This window comes from Equus caballus, chromosome 25 (assembly GCF_041296265.1).
Source record: "Equus caballus isolate H_3958 breed thoroughbred chromosome 25, TB-T2T, whole genome shotgun sequence".
Taxonomy (NCBI): domain Eukaryota; kingdom Metazoa; phylum Chordata; class Mammalia; order Perissodactyla; family Equidae; genus Equus; species Equus caballus.
This window is the reverse complement of record NC_091708.1, coordinates 11,084,471-11,105,180: the sequence shown is the minus strand read 5'-3', so window position 1 is coordinate 11,105,180 and position 20,710 is coordinate 11,084,471. Positions and strand designations below refer to the sequence as shown.

The window sequence follows — 20,710 nt, the reverse complement described above, 5'->3', positions numbered from 1 at the left end:
ATTCACTTACATCTTCTTACATTTCTTTCAGCAATGTTGTATAGTTTTCAGTGTACAAATCTTGACTACTTTTGTTAAATCTATTCCTAAGTACTTTATTCTTTTTGATGCTATTATGAATGAAATTGGTTTCTTCACTCATTTTTGGACTGTTAATTGATTTTTGTATACTAATCTTGTATATCTGGTGACCTTGCTGAACTTGTTTACTAGTTCTAGTATTTCTTTTGTTAATTCCTTAAGATTTTCTATATACAAGATTATATTTTCTGCATTTGAAGACACTTTTACTTGTTCCTTTCCAATCTGGATGCCTGTTATTTCTTTTTCTTGTCTGATTGCACTTCTGGTGCAGCTGTACCTCCAGTACAATGTTGAATAAAAGTGATTGGAGCAGATACCTTTGCCTTGTTCCCAATATTAGGGGGAATGTATTCAGTATTTCAACATTATAATTTTAGCCATAGGCTTTTCATAGATGTCCTTTAGCAAGTTGAGGAGGTTCCCTATTATTCCTAGTTTTATCACAAACGGGTGCTGGATTTTGTCAAGTACTTTTCTGCCTTTATTAAGATGATCTTATATATGGGTTTTGACCTTTATTAATATGATATATTACAATAATTGATTTTTAGATATTAAACTCACCCTGCATTCCTGGAATAAATTCCACTTGGTTGTGACATATATGCATTGCTAGGTTTCATTTGCTAATATTTTGTTCAGGATTTCTCTATTTTTTTTTTTTAAGGGATATTGGTCTGTAGTTTTCTGTTTTTTTTTTAAGTTTTTTTTTTTTTGAAGATTTTATTTTTCCTTTTTCTCCCCAAAGCCCCCCGGTTCATAGTTGTACATTTTTAGTTGTGAGTCCTTCTAGTTGTGGCATGTGGGAAGCCGCCTCAGCAGGGCTTGATGAGCAGTGCTATGTCTGCACCCAGGATCCGAACTGGCAAAACCCTGGGCCGCCAAAGCAGAGCACATGAACTTAACCACTCAGCCATGGGGCCAGGCCTGATCTCTAGTTTTCTATTCTTATGATGTTTGTCTGGTTTGGTATCAGAGTAACACTAGCCTCATAAAATAAGTTGGAAGTGTTCTCTTCTCCTCTATTTTCTGGATGAGTTTGTGAAAGATTGGTATTATTTATTCTGTAAAAGTTCACCAGTGAAGCCTTTTGGGCCTGGGCTTTTCATTGTGGGAAGATTTTAAAATTACAAATTCAACTTGTTTACTTGCTATAGATTGTAAGTCTATAGATTTTCTATTTGTTCTTGAGTCAGTTTAAGCAATTTGTGATTCTCTAGGTATTTGTTTATCTAAGTTTTCTAATTTGTTGCCATAAAGTTTTGCATTGTATTCCTTTTAATCTCTATCATGTTGGTAATGATGTCCCCTCTTTTGTTTTTAATTATGACTGAATGTTGAATTTTATTCCTTGATTAAAACAATCATATGGATTTATCTATTTAATCTGTTAATTGATAAATTAGGTTCACAGAATTTCTATTGATAAATTATCTTTTCATTCCTTGAATAAACTCAACTTGGTCATGATATTTTGATTAATATCTTACAGGATTCAATCCCCTTTTAGTTAGAATATTTGCATCTACATTCATATTATAGATTGACCTTTCATTTTTTTTCTTCTAATATTATTTTTGTTGAGTTTAGGTATCAAGGTTATACTAGCTCCATACATAAAGTAAGGAGAATTCCTTTTTTTTCTGTTATCTGAACAGTTTATAAAACGGTAATGTTTTATTTCTTATAATATTTGGTAGAAGTCACCTGTAAAACTGATAGGCCTGCCATTTTATTAGTAGATAGTTTTTAATTGATTTTTTCCATTTCTTTAATGGCTATGGCAGAGGTGATGTTCAGAATATTTAAATAAGCAGCAGTGCATGAAAACTGGCCAGTCAGAATTGATGCGGGTGGCAGTGCTGGAACTGGGTCCTGGAATTACTCTACTGTGTGGGGGGACTTTAGACCATGGGGCGATCTTGAAGGAGGTATCCCTAGAGGAAGGGCTGGGTAGGCAGAGGGCCCCAGGACGTGACACCTGGGGATGATTCTGAACAGTGCTATTCATCAATTAATGTGAAAGAAGTTCAACCTTTTAACAATTTCAGCTAAACCAATGCATATTGGTTAAATATCAGTCCTGACAATAGGTCTATTTCAGGTTGTCTATTTCTTCCTTGGTCAGTTTGGCTAAGTTTTTTTTGAGTAAACTGTTTCATCAAAGTTTTCAAGTATAATGGCATAAAACTGATCTTATTGGATGCTGGGAGCAAAATGGCGGGGTGAGCTGACCCGGGATTCTCTCCCCTCCAAAATACAACAAAAGATTGGAAGAACTGACTTTCAGAGAATAAACATAATGCCAGCTCGTTAGAGACCTACAATACCAAGAAGGTGGAGATCATAACTTTGCTTACACCCTCGGAGGCACTGGAGCGGTAGAGAGAACATCACTCCCTCCCCTAGAGTCTGCGATCGCTACGGCGCGGGTCGGGAAGGAGCGGGTGAGGGGCCGCGTGACCGGGGGATCACCCAGGACTCCTGCCGCGGATTCAGTGGAGACCCACTGACGGGGGTGGGGGAAGCTTCCGTCTGCGGGGACCCTATAAATCAAGGGCCTTGGGAGACCAGAGAACAGAACTGATCTGAACCCAGACCAGCGCGTGTGAGTAACAGCCCCTCCCCCCTGGCAAAGCCAGTGGGCGCAGCCATCTTGCCCCAAAGGCGGAGAGCTAACACGCTGCTCTCGACCCCCATCTAGTGGCGACAGGCTGTAACTGCAACTGAATTCTACCACCATGAGAAAAAACTGCTCCTCTACCATCCAGCAATTTATAAAAGCCCAAGACCAGAAGGAAAACAATAAAAACACAGAATTAAGTCCTGAGGACTTGGAATTAGGTAAACTAAGTGATAATGAGTTCAGAGCAGCTATAATCAAAAAACTCACTGAGGCAGAGAGAAAGATAAACAAGCTGAGTTCTGGAGTTACTTCACAAAAGAGATTGAAATCATAAAGAAGAATCAAACAGAATTACTTGAGATGAAAAACACAATGGACCAGATAAAACAGAATACGGATTCCCTGAATGCCCGTGTAGACAACATAGAGGAGAAAATTAGCATAATCAAGGATAGACAGGCTGAATGGCGCCAGACAGAGGAAGAAAGAGAACTAAGAATTAAACAAAATGAGGAAAACCTCTTAGAGGTAATGGATTCAATGAGGAGTAAGAACATAAGGATCATAGGAATTCCCGAGAATATGGAAAAGGAAAATGGAGCAGAAAGTGTGCTTAACGAAATTATTGAAGAGAACTTCCCAAATCTAGGGATCGACGGAGAAATGTGTGTAGAGGAGGGTTTTAGATCTCCTAGATTTGTCAACGTAAAAAGAGCTACCCCACGGCACATAGTAGTAAAGTTGGCAAAAAGGAAAGATTAGGAAAGAATACTCAGGGAAGTTAGAAAAAAAAAGAGAATAACCTATAAAGGAGCCCCTATCAGACTGTCAGCGGATTTCTCTACAGAAACCCTACAAGCTAGGAGAGAATGGAGTGACATATTCAAAGGTTTAAAGGATAAAAATCTTCAGCCAAAAATACTCTATCCAGCAAGAATTTCCTTCAGATATGAGGGAGAAATTAAATCTTTTCCAGACAAACAAAAGTTAAGGGAATTTGTAACTAAAGGCCCTCCATTACAAGAAATCCTCAAGAAGGCGCTCATACTTGAAAAAAGAAAAAAGGGAGAAAGGGGACACAATCCACAGACTAGGGAGACCGATGGATAGAACCAGAACAGGATAGCAAATATTCAATTATAGCATTAGGGTAAAGGTAAGGAAACTACCAAAACAAGGACGATCTTAGCACTCTAACTACCAATTAATAAGATGAGTTGGAATAAAAAATGAAAATAATTATTTAGGAGGGGAAGAGCAAAGGGTCTAAATCAGTATTGGTCAAGTAAGTAAGAGACCACCAGAGAATAGACTATATTATACACGAGATTCTAAATACAAACTTCAAGGTAGACACTAAAATAAAGTACAGAACAGAGTCACAAATCATAAATAAGCAAAAATCTAAGAAACCCAGCATAAGAAATTGCAGTATTAAATGGGTAGTCTAAAGCAAACAGGAAAAGAAATGCAGGAAAACAAGATAACGAGCGACAGATTAACAGCACTAAGTCCACATGCATCAATAATCACTCTCAATGTGAACAGATTGAACTCTCCAATAAAAAGACACAGAGTGGCAAAGTGGATTAAAGAACACGATCCAACAATTTGTTGCCTCCAGGAAACACACCTCAGCCCCAAGGACAAACACAGACTCAGGGTGAAGGGGTGGAGGACAATACTTCAAGCAAATAGCAAGGAAAAAAAGGCAGGTGTTGCAATTCTCATATCAGACCAAGTGGATTTCAAAATAAGACAGGTAAAGAGAGACACAGAGGGACAATATATAATGATCAAAGGGACACTTCATCAAGAAGAAATAATGCTTATAAATATCTATGCACCCAACACAGGAGCACCAAGATTCATAAAGCAACTATTAACAGACCTAAAGGAAGATGTTAAAAACAACACAATAATAGTAGGGGACCTCAACACCCCACTCACATCAATGGACAGATCATCCAGACAGAAAATCAACAAGGAAATAGTGGAGCTGAATGAAAAACTAAAACAATTGGACTTAATAGACACATATAGATCACTTCACCCTGAAAGAGCTGAATACACATTCTTCTCAAGTGCACATGGAACATTCTCTAGGATAGACCATATGTTGGGAAACAAGACAAGCCTCTACAAATTTAAAAAAATTGAAATAACAAGCATCTTCTCAGATCACAGTGCTATAAGGCTAGAAATTAATTACAGGAAAAAGCAGAGAAAGGCACAAAGATGTGGAGACTAAACAACCCACTACTGAACAAGCAATGGATCATTGAAGAAATTAAAGAAGAAATTAAAAAATACCTGGAAACAAATGAAAATGATAGCATGCCATACCAACTCATATGGGACACAGCAAAAGCTGTATTAAGAGGAAAATTCATCGCAATACAGGCACATCTTAACAAACAAGAAAAATCCCAAATAAGCAACCTTAAAGCACACCTAACTGAACTAGAGAAAAAAGAACAAATGAAACCCAAAGTCAGCAGAAGGAGAGAAATAATAAAAATCAGAGCAGAAATAAATACTATTGAAACGAAAAAGGCAGTAGAAAGGATCAATGAGACAAAGAGCTGGTTTTTTGAGAAGATAAATAAAATTGACAAACCACTAGCCAGACTTACAAAGAAAAAAAGGGAGAAAGCTCAAATAAACAAAATCAGAAATGAGCGAGGAGAAATAACAACAAACTCTGCAGAAATACAACAGATTATAAGAGAATACTACAAAAAACTACATGCCAACAGAATGGATAACCTAGAGGAAATGGATAAATTCTTGGACTCCTACAATCTCCCAAAGCTCACTCAAGAAGAGGCAGACAATTTGAACAGACCAATCACAAGGAAAGAGATTGAAACAGCAATCAAAAACATCCCAAAGAATAAAACCCCAGGACCAGGTGGATTTCCTGGGGAATTCTACCAAACTTTCAGAGAGGATTTAATACCTATCCTTTTCAAGCTATTCCAAAAAATTAGGGAAGATGGAACACTTCCTAACACATTCTATGAGGCTAATATCACGCTGATACCAAAACCTGACAAGGACACCACGAAAAAAGAGAACTACAGGCCAATATCACTGATGAACATACATGCAAAAATTCTAAACAAAATTTTGGCAACCAGAATTCAGCAATTCATCAAAAGAATCATACATCAGGATCAGGTGGGATTCATACCAGGGACACAGGCATGGTTCAACATCCGCAAATCAATCAACGTGATACACCACATCAACAAACTGAGGAATAAAAACCACATGATCATCTCAATAGATGCAGAGAAGGCATTTGACAAGATCCAACAGCCATTTATGATAAAAACTCTTAACAAAATGGGCATAGAAGGAAACTACCTCAACATAATAAAGGCCATATACGAGAAACCCATAGCCAACAGCATACTCAATGGGCAAAAACTGAACCCCATCCCCCTGAAAACAGGAATGAGACAAGGATGCCCTCTATCACCACTCTTATTTAACATAGTACTGGAGGTCCTGGCCAGAGCAATCAGGCAAGAAAAAGGAATAAAAGGAATCCAAATAGGGAGGGAAGAAGTGAAACTCTCGCTGTTTGCAGACGACATGATCTTATATATATAAAACCCCAAAGAATCCATTGGAAAACTGTTAGAAGTAATCAACAACTACAGCAAAGTTGCAGGGTATAAAATTAATTTGCATAAATCAGTAGCAGTTCTATACTCCAGTAATGAACCAAAAGAAAAAGAACTCAAGAATACAATACCATTCACAATCGCAACAAAAAGAATAAAATACCTTGGGGTAAATTTAACTAAGGAAGTGAAGGACCTATATAATGAAAATTACAAGGCCTTTCTGAGAGAATTGGATGATGACATAAGGAGATGGAAAGACATTCCATGTACATGGATTGGAAGAATAAACATAGTTAAAATATCCATTCTACCTAAAGCAATCTACAGATTCAACGCCATCCCAATCAGAATCCCAATGACATTCTTTACAGAATTAGAGCAAAGAATCCTAAAATTCATATGGGGCAACAAAAGACCCCGAATTTCTAAAGCAATCCTGAGAAAAAAGAACAAAACGGGAGGCATCACAATCCCTGACTTCAAAACATACTACAAAGCTACAGTAATCAAAACAGCATGGTACTGGTACAAAAACAGGTGCACAGATCAATGGAACAGAATTGAAAGCCCAGAAATAAAACCACACATCTATGGACAGCTTATCTTTGACAAAGGAGCTGAGGGCATACAATGGAAAAAAGAAAGTCTTTTCAACAAATGGTGCTGGGAAAACTGGAAAGCCACATGTAAAAGAATGAAAATTGACCATTCTTTTTCACCATTCACCAAAATAAACTCAAAATGGATCAAAGACCTAAAGGTGAGACCTGAAACCATAAGGCTTCTGGAAGAAAACGTAGGCAGTACACTCTTTGACATCAGTATTAAAAGGATCTTTTCGGACACCATGTCTTCTCAGAGAAGGAAAACAATAGAAAGAATAAACAAATGGGACTTCATCAGATTAAAGAGCTTCTTCAAGGCAAATGAAAACAGGATTGAAACAAAAAAACAACCCACTAACTGGGCAAAAATATTTGCAAGTCATATATCTGACAAAGGCTTAATATCCATAATATATAAAGAACTCTCGCAACTCAACAACAAAACATCAAACAACCCAATCAAAAAATGGGCTGGAGACATGAACAGACATTTCTCCAAAGAAGATATACTGATGGCCAATAGGCACATGAAAAGATGCTCATCATCGCTGATCATCAGGGAAATGCAAATCAAAACTACACTAAGATATCACCTTACACCCGTTAGAATGACAAAAATATCTAAAACTAATAGCAACAAATGTTGGAGAGGTTTCGGAGAAAAAGGAACCCTCATACACTGCTGGTGGGAATGCAAACTGGTGCAGCCACTATGGAAAACAGTATGGAGATTCCTCAAAAAATTAAAAATAGAACTACCATACGATCCAGCCATCCCACTACTGGGTATTTACCCAAAGAGCTTGAAGTCAGCAATCCCAAAAGTCCTATGTACCCCAATGTTTACTGCAGCACTGTTTACAATAGCCAAGATGTGGAAGCAACCTAAGTGTCCAGCAACAGACGAATGGATAAAGAAGATGTGGTACATATATACAATGGAATACTACTCAGCTGCAAAAGAGAACAAAATCATTCCATTTGCAATAACATGGATGGACCTTGAGAGAATTATGTTAAGTGAAATAAGCCAGCGAGAGAAGGATAATCTGTGTATGACTCCACTCATATGAGGAATTTAAAATTATGGACTAAGAACAGTTTAGTGGATACCAGGGGAAAGGTGGGGTGGGGGCTGGGCACAAAGGGTGAAGTGGTGCACCTACAACATGACTGACAAACATTAATGTACAACTGAAATTTCACAAGATTGTAACCTATCAATAACTCAATTAAAAAAATAAAAAAAACCTGATCTTATTATTTTACTCTATGTTATATTTTTTTGTTGTTTCCTTTTTCGTTGCTAAGATTATTTATTTGTGTCTTCTCTCTTTTTTCTCTTGATGAATCTTATCATGGAACTGTATATTCAATTAGCTTTTTCAAAGAACAGGCTTTAAAAAAGTCATTCTTATATTTTCACTTTCAAGTTCATTAATTTATGCTTTTATCTTTACCATTTCCATACATCTACTTTCACCGGGTTTACCCTTTTTTAAAAATCATTTTCCAGTTTTTTGAATAAGATGCTTAGTTCATTAATTTTCCATCTATCTTCTGATTTCACTATGATTTCTTCTCGAATTATTTAGGAAGTGAGTTTATAAGTCTCCAAACATGGGAACTTTTAGTTACCTGTGTAAACTGTACTGAGTTCAGAGAAAATAGTTCGTGTGGTAAGAATTCTTTGATACTGGTTGAGACTGATGTCATGGTCTAGTACATGCTCAGTTTTTGTGCATGTTCTAAGTTTGCTTCAGAGGACGTATTCATTGTTGGTTGGGAGCAGAATTCTAAATATGACTAATATATCAAGTTTATTAAGACTATTAGAATCTTCTATAGCCTTACTAATTTCTTGGTTTATTTTATCTATTAGTAAATGAGAGAATAGTCTTAATATTTTCCACTTAAATGAGGATTCTCACTTTTTTCTTGTAATTCGGTTCATTTTTGCTTTTTATGGTTTGAGGGTATGTTATTAGATGCATACAAGCTAAGAATTCTTTTATGTTCTAGTGATACAAACTTTTAAGATACTATCTTTTTTATCACTAATAATTGTTTATGTCTTAAACTCTATTTTGCCTACTATTAATGTAGATATAACTGCTTTTCTTTGATTTGAATTTGCCTGTTATTTTTTCCCATCACTTTACTTTCAAACTTCCTGCATTTATACATTTTAGATATGTCCCTTACAAAGAGCATATAGTTTGGTTTTGCTTTTTAATCCAATGTAACACTTTTAACTGGCTACTTTAGACAATATACATTTATTGTGATTATTGATATTTGGATTATCTGCCTACCATATTTTTGTGCTTCTGAATTCACCTGTTTGGGTTTTTTTAATGATTTTTCCCCCTTCTTCTCTGCCTCTGTTGGATTGATCCTGTTTTATTAGCTTTTATCCTTCTATTAATTTGGAAACTATCATTTATATTCCAATTCAAATTTTATTTCTAAATTTTAAAAAATAAATTTATTTCCAAATTGTAACAGGTAGGCTTGTCTTAGTGTGAAGATAATCAGTAGCTCTATCCTCTGCTCAACAATATGTGTAGCTAGAAATCTTTAAGAATATCTCCCTCTCTTTTTACATATGATCTCTGAAAAGACTATTTCAGAAATGATTCTGGTGTCTTAGTGGATTGTCATTTCACCATAGCTAGCAATAAGATAGAAATATTTTCATTATTCCTCAAACTTCAGCTCTTTAAAATAATCAACTTCTCTGTAAGAAGACACTTTATAAAGTGTTTCACAACAGAGGCATTACTGACATTTTAGGTGGGACAACTGGTCCACTGTGCCAACTGTGCTGTGCACTGTAGGATGTCTAGAAACCCTGATCCCTGCTGACTATGCCAGAGGAAGTCTCCTCTCTTCTCCCATAGCAACAACTAAAACTGCGCCACACATCATTTCCAAACATTTCCCTAAGGATCAGTACCACTCCAACTAAGAAACTACTCTTTTAATGCATGAAAACAAAGTGCAAAGATTATAAAATAAATAGATTAGAACTGAAGGTCCAAAGAGTGAAAAAGAGCTCTACAAAGGGAATAACAAAAATATTTTTCCTTAAATTCCTTAAATTCAGGAAACTCATCTTATAAACCAGTTTTCATCATTAACTATACTATTTGGTCTCCTTTCCACATAATTTTCTCCAAATTTTTTAGTCACAATATATGACTAAGTGCAAGTAACAAAAGATGAAATCACTTTTTGCTTGCTTTTCCCAAAGCCAGTTTCTTTCTCCTAAAGAGACACGAAGGCTAAGACACAACACTGAATTTGTTTGCCATCTTTAAAAAAATTTTTTTGTTCATAATCCTAACGTGGTTTCCTATTCACAAACCTGTTGGTGTCCCAAATAATGACATTTCCATCAAATCCTGACGTTACTAAGAGTCTTGTATTAGTATCATATTCGATGTTCTTCACCCAGCTAGTGTGACCATGTAAAGTGCATACTTTGGTGTTCAATTTTCTCAGATCCCATAGTGCTATTGTAGTGTCATCAGAGCAGGTAGCAAACAGCCGGTTATCAAGAAATCTACAAAGCAGAAAAAAAAAACCTGGTTTATTTAATATCTCATTAAAGAAAACTTGAGAAGCAGTCTCTATATTACCTAGTCAAGAAAACAAATGAACAAAAAAGGACTACAAATTCACTGTATAAACCCAGTGATTCTGATATACAATAAATAGTAAGTATAATTCACATAATCTCAGGAAAGGATACTATGGTTAAACGAGGGCCACACTGCAATGTTATCCATTTGCTTTACATTATGGATTTTTATTTGGAACTGGAAATAGGGTAGGTGTTTTGGACAACAGTGCTACAGAGAAAGAACTTTAGAATCTGTATAGGAAACACAAATGGTAAGAAACAATTTAATAGGAGACAGAGGAGATGTTGAAGACTGAATGCTGAGGGAGATGTGTTAAGTGTAAAGGGCTCACAACTATGAGAAACATTTACTCTGCTACAAGTAACTTCTCTTTCTATTTAGAAGACATTTACATACAAAAATTGCTATTAAAATGCCATCCATTTTTATCTGTTAGTTCAAAGGCATTCCCCAAACAATCTCCCTCAGCAATATTTTATTAGGACCAGTCAAGATTACAAGATAGACAATCAAAATCCGTTCTCTATAATTCAGACTTTTAATTATTTTACACTCATTTCTCAATCCTCAGTAAGAATATGTTTTATACAAATACTTAAAAAATAACAAACCTACCAATTACACTTGAATTTCTGCCTAATTCAACATTAGGATGCTTTCTCTAACATATGCTGTTATGTATGACTTCCTAACCTCTTGTAGAAAAAATTAATTCTGGAGCTTCTTCCAAGATAGAATTATATATAATTATTTTCTGTCAGAAATAAACCTCAGTATCCACAAACATCATAATGACCTTCCTGAAACTTAACACGATTTTAAAATTCCAGGCCTTTGTACAGGCTGTTTCTGCCACCTAAAACCACCTTCCCACTCCCCCTTGACCTGGCTAACACTTGCTTTCTCTTTAATGTTCAGCTTTCATCCGCTCCAGGAAGCCTTCCCTCTCTATCCAGCGTGGGGTAGATTTACCAATCTTCTAATCTCCCAAAGCACTCTACACTTCTATCATAACACTTAATATCACAGTGTAAGGAATAATTTTACAAGGCTATTAACTCCTTGAAGGCAAGGAGAACCTGCCTGCGTAGAGCATGGTTAGATCTGCAGTACCCAACACACATAGAGTCCCAGGAACATAATAAGCACTCACAAATATTTATCAAATGGCTGAATGAGATAGGAGTTCACTGCCTAGTGGAGAAGATACTATAAATACATAATTATACAAAATAATTGTGTGGAATAAGCAAAGAAAAGAGGGTAGTTGGGAAAGACTTCATGGTGGTGTCATTTGAACTGACTTTAAAAGATGAGCAAGAACTTGAGTGCCCAAGGAGTAGGCAGAGGCACAGAGGCAGGTAAGAGGATGGTGTACTCTTAGAGGCAAGAGTCGTTAGGAGTGCTGCATGTGGGAAAGTAGAGACAAGCAGAGACTATATCATGGATTTATTCTATAATGATTCCCAATAACTATCTTTTAATTATAAATACATGCCCATTGAAAATATTTTTTAAAAGGAAAAAAATCTGCCACCAAAAATAACCAGTTATTGATATTTAGCCTAATTCCTATATTTCAAACCTAATTCTATCTAATAACTATTTTGCCATGTCATTAAAGATTTATTGACAAAAATCATTTGTAATGGCTGAACAGCATTCACTGTATGAACTCTAATCTTTTTTTTAAACAAATATGCAATTGTTGGATGTTTACATTTCTTCCAATTTGTTACTATTAAAAAACACTATGATGGACATCCTAACAGTCAAATATTGATCACATCCATAGTTATTTTTAAAGCACATTCCCAGAAAAATGTATTGCTAATTAAAAAGAGATTTTTTTAAATGTAAGACTTTTGATACATATAGCCAAATTGTCCTCAAAAGAACATACCAATATATAGTTCTACCAGCAGTTAGGAGAGTATCTATTTCTCTAAATCCTTGCCACACAGATATTTTTTAATTCTGCTAAGTGCTAGGAAAAAATATCTTATTTTAAGATGAAACTTTTATTTATAGTAAAGTTGAACTTTTTTCATATTAATTAGAAGATTTCTTTTGTGAATTGCTATTTGTGTTCCTTGCTGATTTTCCTACCACAGTATTACTTTTATTATTGAGTTATAAAATCTCTTTATAGTGAGGATAATATACCTCCATTTTTCAAATACAATGTTGAATACATTTTCCACATATATTTCTATCTTTCAATGTGGTTTATATGTTTTCTTACTGTATCAAAATTTTAATTATTATATTGCCGAATCCATTTCTTCCCTTATAGTTTTATATTTACTGATGAGGCTTTTTAAAGTAAAAATATTTCAATGACTTCACACCTGACAGGAATTATATAAATGAAAAAAATACACAATGAAAAAAGCTACTGGAAAGTGAGTCAAACTTTTAAAATAAATTGATCATGATCATAATGGTATCTTCACACATTTGAAAATTTTAGGAAAAAATATAATTAAGATATTTTATTTAGTCTACAGAAAATACTTAATGCACATATGGATTCAAAACCTCAGTGGGATTATATTACTGAAGGTCACAGAGGTCCCTCCTCCCTGAAGAGTTTTAAGCAAGAGAGTGACATGATTAGATAAGAGTTTCAGAAAGATCTCTGAGGTGGCTAGGTTCTAAAACTCTTGGATTTTCATAAAAAATAAAATAAAGTAGAGAATCAGTTTTTAAGTTTTTGTCAATAAGGCCACTGAAAAAATTAGCATTGTTGCATGAAAGGATATTTTAATACCAATAATGTAGAAAGAATATAATCTTGGAACAAAAGCTAATACTTTTTAATTGAATAAGTTTACCTCAAGGAAAAATATAATACTTTAACTTTAGTTTTCTCATTTTTGCCTCAAAATATTACCTGTTAAAATTTTTGGTATTGGAGAATCATTGGTAAAAATAGTACATAAATTATAGAAAATTAAGAATGTAGACTAGGAGACCAGTTAAAGAATCTAAAACAATTCTTATCGCAAAGTAAGAGATTTAGAGAATGCAAAGTGTTAGAAAAGTCCTTGGAGATCTGGCTCAATCTTCTCAAATTAAAACTCAGTCTAGCCTAATAAGTTAATAATTGTAAAGTATTTTTAACTCTATAGTCTCTAATAAACAAGAAACATTCCTTCACACACTGAAATCTATGAGTTTCTGAATTATAGAATTTCTCCACAAGTCCCCATCAAACCCAACATACGACTATAACAGCTCTGGATAAACTGAGGTCTTCATTATGAGAGGATAATTGGTAAAGGATAACAGCAATTGAAACATGATTTTCTTAAAACGGGTACCCACATTTCATTGTACAAGGGAAAGAAAGTGTTGTTGACTATCTTAAAAAAACAAGCTAAAAAATCATGAAAATAACCCTTGGAGCTGGCCAGGTGGCGCAGCGGTTAAGTGCACACGTTTTGCTTCGGCAGCCCGGGGTTCGCCAGTTCGGCTCCCAGGTGCAGACATGGCACCACTTGGCAAGCCATGCTGTGGTAGGCGTCCCACATATAAAGTGGAGGAAGATGGGCACGGATGTTAGCTCAGGGCCTATCTTCCTCAGCAAAAAGAGGAGGATTGGCAGCAAGATATTAGCTCAGGGCTAATCTTCCGCGCAAAAAAAACAACCAACCTTTTTACATTTATTTAATTATATACAAATTCCTAGAACAAGTAAATTAAATGTTTGGGTTTTTTTCATAATCTTTCCAGTGAAATCATGACAGCAGAATATAACATCCTTACTTCATATTTGAGGTTTTGTACTATAATAAAAAAGAGGGTGATTTCCATATAACATGCAAAGGCTTTATCAACTTTCCCAGGGGCCTTTCCGTAGTCCTATGAGACATTCACATACTTCTTAGAAGTGTCTATCATGCCATCATTTCTGTCATTTTCTTGTCTCTAATTGATAACTAGTCTAACTCTATCAGATCCTCATTTGCTGATGATTTGATATATAAATGATCAGTTCTCCAACATTATTCTCAGGGTTTTGTGAAATTCTACATTCTTTGCAAGATAAGAAATTTCATGTTCCCAGTGGTAAGCATTGCACTTACATTATTGTTTAAAATATAACAATGAGGAAAAGACCAACAAAGACAATCAGAGGGAAAAGTAGATTCTGGGATATTTAAATGGGTATTATTTTTTAATTGCCATATCACTAAGTAAATAGTCTTATGATAACCTCAGTTCTCCCTGTAACCTCATAATTGGTGGGACCTTGATTATTTAATGTATTCTTAAATCGGCTTACAGAGTCATAGTGAGTGAGAAGTAAGCCGGTATAATTGGTTTAAGAATTTAAATTACATACCTTTCCCCTTACTTTCCCTAAATATGAAGCAACAGAAAATACTCTCCACGACTATCAATATTTTTATTTTACAAGATAAGCAAACCTCAAAACTAAGAAATAAACTAGAAGACATTACTAATTAACTGCAAAATGACTATCTAGAACCAAATCAGGAAATGCATGCCCACATCTCTGAACAGTGAGTGAGTTGGTCTAATGGAACTGAATATGAATTCCAGCCCTATCACTTACTATATCTAAGATCTTGGGCAAGTCTCTTTATCTGAGTTGCAGTTTCTTCATTCCTTAAAATGGGTACAATATCTGTCTCATATTAGGATACTGTGAGGATTAAACAACATAATGTGTGAACAGTGCTTCACAGAAGGTTTGGCACATGGTAAGTACTCAAAAAATGGAAGTTAGTATTATTAATAAGTAATGTACACTTAAGCTCATGCCAGAGGACCCCTCAGATCCTCACTCAAAACTCTCAAGTTATATGTACTTCTAAAAAAGCTTCAGGGGCCAGCACGGTGGCACAGCAGTTAAGTTCCCACGCTCCGCTTCAGCAGCCCGGGGTTCGCCGGTTCGGATCCCGGGTGCAGACATGGCACTGCTTGGCAAGCCATGCTGTGGTAGGCGTCCCACGTATAAAGTAGAGGAAGATGGGCACGGATGTTAGCTCAGGGCCTATCTTCCTCAGCAAAGAGAGGAGGATTGGCAGCAGATGTTAGCTTAGGGCTAATCTTCCTCAATAAAGAAAGAAAGAAAATTACTTATGAACATAATCTTTAAAAAAATTAAAAAACAATTAAAAAAGCTTCAAAATCTGTTTTTTCTAACCAACAGATAAGAAGCAAATTCAAATTTGTAGGTGTGGGCTACTAGGGCAGGCACACCGATAGCAGCAAATGAGAGCTGGCATTGGTAACACAAATTCTAACAGCAGATTAGTCATTGGTCATTTTCAGTAGGGGCAAACTCTTGACACAAGTCTTTTCTTTCTTTTTTTTCTTTTTTTTTTTTTAAGATTTTATTTTTTCCTTTTTCTCCCCAAAGCCCCCCCGGTACATAGTTGTATGTTCTTCGTTGTGGGTTCTTCTAGTTGTGGCATGTGGGACGCTGCCTCAGCGTGGTCTGATGAGCAGTGCCATGTCCGCGCCCAGGATTCGAACCAATGAAACACTGGGCCGCCTGCAGCGGAGCGCGCGAACTTAACGACTCCGCCACGGGGCCAGCCCCACAAGTCTTTTCTTTTTGAGATAAGAAATCTTTAAATTGTAAAATATTAGAAACAGAGAAAATTGTGAAGAATATAACAAACACCTGTGATACCCACCACCCAGCTTTATCAAATTTTAACATTTTGTTCTTTCAGATTTTTTTGGTACATTACAAACACAAAATACCCTCTATATCCCTCCCCAAACCCATTCCCCTCCCTCCCTCTCCAGAGGGAACCACTATCCAAAATTTGTTGTTTGTCACTCCTCATGCAAATTTTTAATACCATGAATTCCTAAGTATGTATCCATAAACAATTTACAGTATTGTTCTGCATTCAATTTATTCTGTAAATATTTAATGAGCACCCACTTCATGCCAGGCACAGTTCCAGGTGCTAGGGATAGAACAGAGAACAGACGAATACATGCCCTCATCAAGCTCATGTTTGTATATTTTCAAACTTTATATAAATGGTATCACACTGTACAACTCATTCTACAATTTGCTTTTCTGGCTTAACCTTGAGTTTCTGAGATGTGTCTCAGATGCTGATGCTTCCAGTTCATTTATTTTAACTGATGTATAGTATTCCATTGTCTGAGTATACCAGAATTTGTCTACCTTCCTTTTGATGGAGATTTGTTTCCAACTTCTATTACTGGTCATGCTATAATGAACCTTCTTTACACAACTCCTTGTTCACACATGCTTTAATTTCTTAAAAAAAAAATTGATCTTCAATTTTACCAGATATTGCTAAATTGCTCCTCAAAATAATTTTACCAATCTGTACTCCATCAATAATATCTAAGTGTTTCTATTTCCCAACATCTTTATCAATATTTGGTATTTCTTCATTGTTATTTTTATTTGCATTTCCATGATAACTGGTAAACTTGAAAATCTTTCCATATTTATTGCTCATTTTAGTTTCCCTTATGTGATTCTCTTCCTTTTTTGGTTCCAAGGTAATTGTCTTATATATTATGACACTAATCCTGTTTTGGTTACGTGAATTGAAAATATCTTCTCCCACCAGCGTGTAGCTTATCTTCTCACACTGTTATATCTTCAGTTACAGTGAAGTTTTAAATTTTAACGCAGTTGAATTTATCAGTCCTTAATGGTTTATGCTTTTTGTATCCTAAAAAAATCCCTTTCATACTTAGAACATAAATATATTCTTTATTTCTTCTAAAGCTTTAAAGGTGTGCTTTCATAATTAGGTCTTTAACTGGCAGTTATTTTTAGTTATGGTATGAGATAGAAATATGATTTTATTTTATTTTTTCATATCTATAACTAATTCTCTCCTTTCCATTCCCCTCTCCCACTGATTTGTAATGCCTCTCCTGTCATATATCAAATTTTCATATACACATGGGTGTTTCTGGAAGCTCTATTCCTTTCCATTGCTGACTTAATCTATCTCTGTTCTAAGAGTGCATCTGGAGGGTGAATACTCTTACCATCTTAGTCTTCTTCAGAACTGTCTCAGATATTCCTGGCATTTTGCTGTTCAATATGAATTTTAAAATCAAGTTGTTGTTGTGTTTTTTTTTAACCCTCTTGGTATTCTGATTAAAACTGCACTAAATTTATACATTAATTTGGGAAGAGCTGATTTCTTTTCAATACCGAGTTTTCTCCTCCAGAGAAGATTTGCATTTGTTTATGCAGGTACCTGGCAGCACTACCAACCTGGATCCAATTTAAAATTGCTGGCTGGAGGGGTTTGGACCATATGGTGGTGTGAATTTGGGCCCCACACATGCTTGAAGGCTGGCTAGTAGTTAGAAATTCACAGGGAGATTTTCTGACACTCCTCTATCCAATGCCACAGTCTAGATGAACAGGTGGTTTATTTCTAGATCGCCTTTATGCTGAAAGCGTAGCCTTTGAAGTCCCAGCCTTATGCAGAGTTTTCTCCTAGACTCTTCACCTTGAACTGTCTGTGGAATTTACTCTCCTATCCTCTGTGCTCCTCATACCTGTCAAAGCTTAAGGTTGCCAGCATTTGGCAGATGCCTCCATGGTAAAAGTCAGCTGAATACCTATTTACTTCTTTGCATTCCTGCTTCTACTTCATTTCTGGCCCTAGGATTCCTTTCTTTCTTATCAGCTCAACTATACACTAAAAATATATATATTTAAAATTTTATCTAGCATTTTGATTTTCAGTAGAAAAGTTGTTCAGGATATTTTAAAATCTTCTATAGCCTAATTTTTATCTGCTTGATTTACTAGTTTTCGATGGAACTATATTAAAATCTCTTACTATGATTTTAGACTTGTAATTTCTTATCGTTCTGTTTTTGCTTTGTATATTTCAAGTCGCATACAAGTTCATGATGATTACTATCTTCTTGCTGGATTTTCCCTTTTATTAACATGTACCATTGCACTTTATCCTTATTAAAGCCTTTGGTCTTCCGTCTGTCCAATAATGATAACCTACATCAGTTTTCTTTTCCCATTTCTGGGCAGTTTTATTTTTTGTATCTCTATAAAGAGTATATAGATGATTTTGTTTTTTATTTAAATTGCTGTATCTGTGTCTTTTAATAAAGATGATCAATCCATTTGTGAACTACTCATATATTTGGAACTATTTCTATTTCTTGTTTTCTATTTATCATCTCCTTCCTTTGCTTTTTTATTTTTTACTTTTTTAAGCTTTCTTATCTTTTACTGAACTAATCAAGTTTTCAATATTCTCGCCCCCCACCTTCTGCTAGTTTGGAAGGCATAACATATATTTCTATTATTTTAGTTACTTTTAGTTTTTTTTTTTCATTGTATATATTTAATTATACATTTTTCTGAAGGAGTCTGAAATTACTTAATATTTCTATCCTCCTTCTGAACATGATGTGGACCTTAACACGTGATACTGAACAACACTCCCCCATACATCCTACCTATTTGTTGTCACTATCTAGAGCTACACTGTCCAGTTTGGTAGCCATTAACCACATGTGGCTTTTGAGTCCTTCATATGTGGCCAGTCAGAATTGAGATGTGCTCTAAGTGTAAAATATACACTGGATTTTGAAGATATAGCAAGAAAAAATGAAAGTAAAATATCTCAATAATTTTTATACTGATTATATATTGAAATGATATTTCAGACATACTTGGTTAAATAAAATATATTATTAAAAATTAATTTCATGTGTTTATTTTTTAATGTGACGACTAGAAAATTCAAAATTCATATGTGGCTAGAATTATAATTCTATTGGATAGTGCTAATCTAGAGTTTTAGTTTTAACTTTTGTTTTAAATGTGCCCCCCCAAAAAACCCTAAATTATTCTTTCTGTTATTAATAATTAATAATATTTATCATTTCACCTAATTAAAATTCCTCATTCGGGAATAAGAGGGTACCTGGACCTGATATGGTACTAAATATATTTTGCCTTAGTAAGTAAGATATTACTCCATTTTCTGCTAGCATCAACTGTTGCTGGTGAGAAACCTTCTGTTAGTTTAATTATGGTAGCTCTGAGGGAATCTGCCTTCCAACTTTGGTGGCTTTTAAGATTTTCTCTTTATCTCTGATAGTCTAGAGTTTCACCCCAACCTATCTAAATGTGGATTTATCTTTATTTAACCTACTTGACATTCTAGAGTTTACTTTTGATTCAAGGATTCGGGTTCTTCTTCAATGCTAAAAATTCTCAGGCTTTATATCTTCAAACATTAGTTCTCCACTAACCTCCGCATCTTCTTTTTCTCTAATTCTTTTTTTTTTTTAAGATTTTATCTTTTCTTTTTCTCCCCAAAGCCCCCCTGTATATAGTTGTGTTTTTTTAGTTGTGGGTCCTTCTAGTTGTGGCTTGTGGGATGCCACCTCAGCATGGTCTGACGAGCAGTGCCATGTCCACACCCAGGATTCAAACCAGCGAAACACTGGGCCGCTGAAGCAGAGCACTCGAATTTAACCACTTGGCCATGGGGCCGGCCCCTGTAATTCTTATTATATATACATTGGAGTCTCTCAATTAATCCTGTATGTCTTTTAATTACCAATCCATATTTTTATCTTTGTTCTGTGTTCTGGGTGAAGTTTTTAGTACTATTTTCCAAACCATTAATTCATCAATGGTGTAAAGGGTAAAATTTATCCCATCTATTGAGTTTTTTATATACCAACTACATTTTTAATTTCCAAGAGTTCTACTGATTCTTTTCCACATTAACCTGTTTTGTTTCATAATTTTGAGCTCTCTTTAAACAGAAAGTATCCCTTAACTTATTTCTTTGAACATCCTAAAAATGCTTTAAAGTTTCTTCCAATCAATGGAATACTATGCAGCCGTTAAAAGGAATAAGATCATCCCATGGGCACTAAACTGGAATGATCTCTAAGTATGTTTTTAAGTGAAAAAGCCAAGGTATATAATAGTATGTGTAGAAGGCTACCATTTATATAAAAGTGTATGTATGTGTATATGCTTGTACATGCATAAACTATCTCAGAAAGGACAGCAAGAAATTGGTAATAGTGGTTGCCTCTGGGGAGGGGAACTGGGTGGTT

At 35.2% G+C, this 20,710-nt stretch overlaps 1 protein-coding gene across 2 annotated transcripts in view; it reads right to left on the bottom strand.

Annotated features, from left to right (window-relative positions):
* Window positions 1–20,710, bottom strand: part of DCAF10 (DDB1 and CUL4 associated factor 10) — a 49,873-nt gene that overhangs the window by 17,025 nt on the left and 12,138 nt on the right. For both annotated transcript variants that reach the window (XM_023629691.2, XM_023629693.2), the window contains exon 3: window positions 10,324–10,521. In XM_023629691.2, the coding sequence (XP_023485459.1) occupies window positions 10,324–10,521 (198 nt within the window). The remainder of the gene's footprint in view (window positions 1–10,323; window positions 10,522–20,710) is intronic.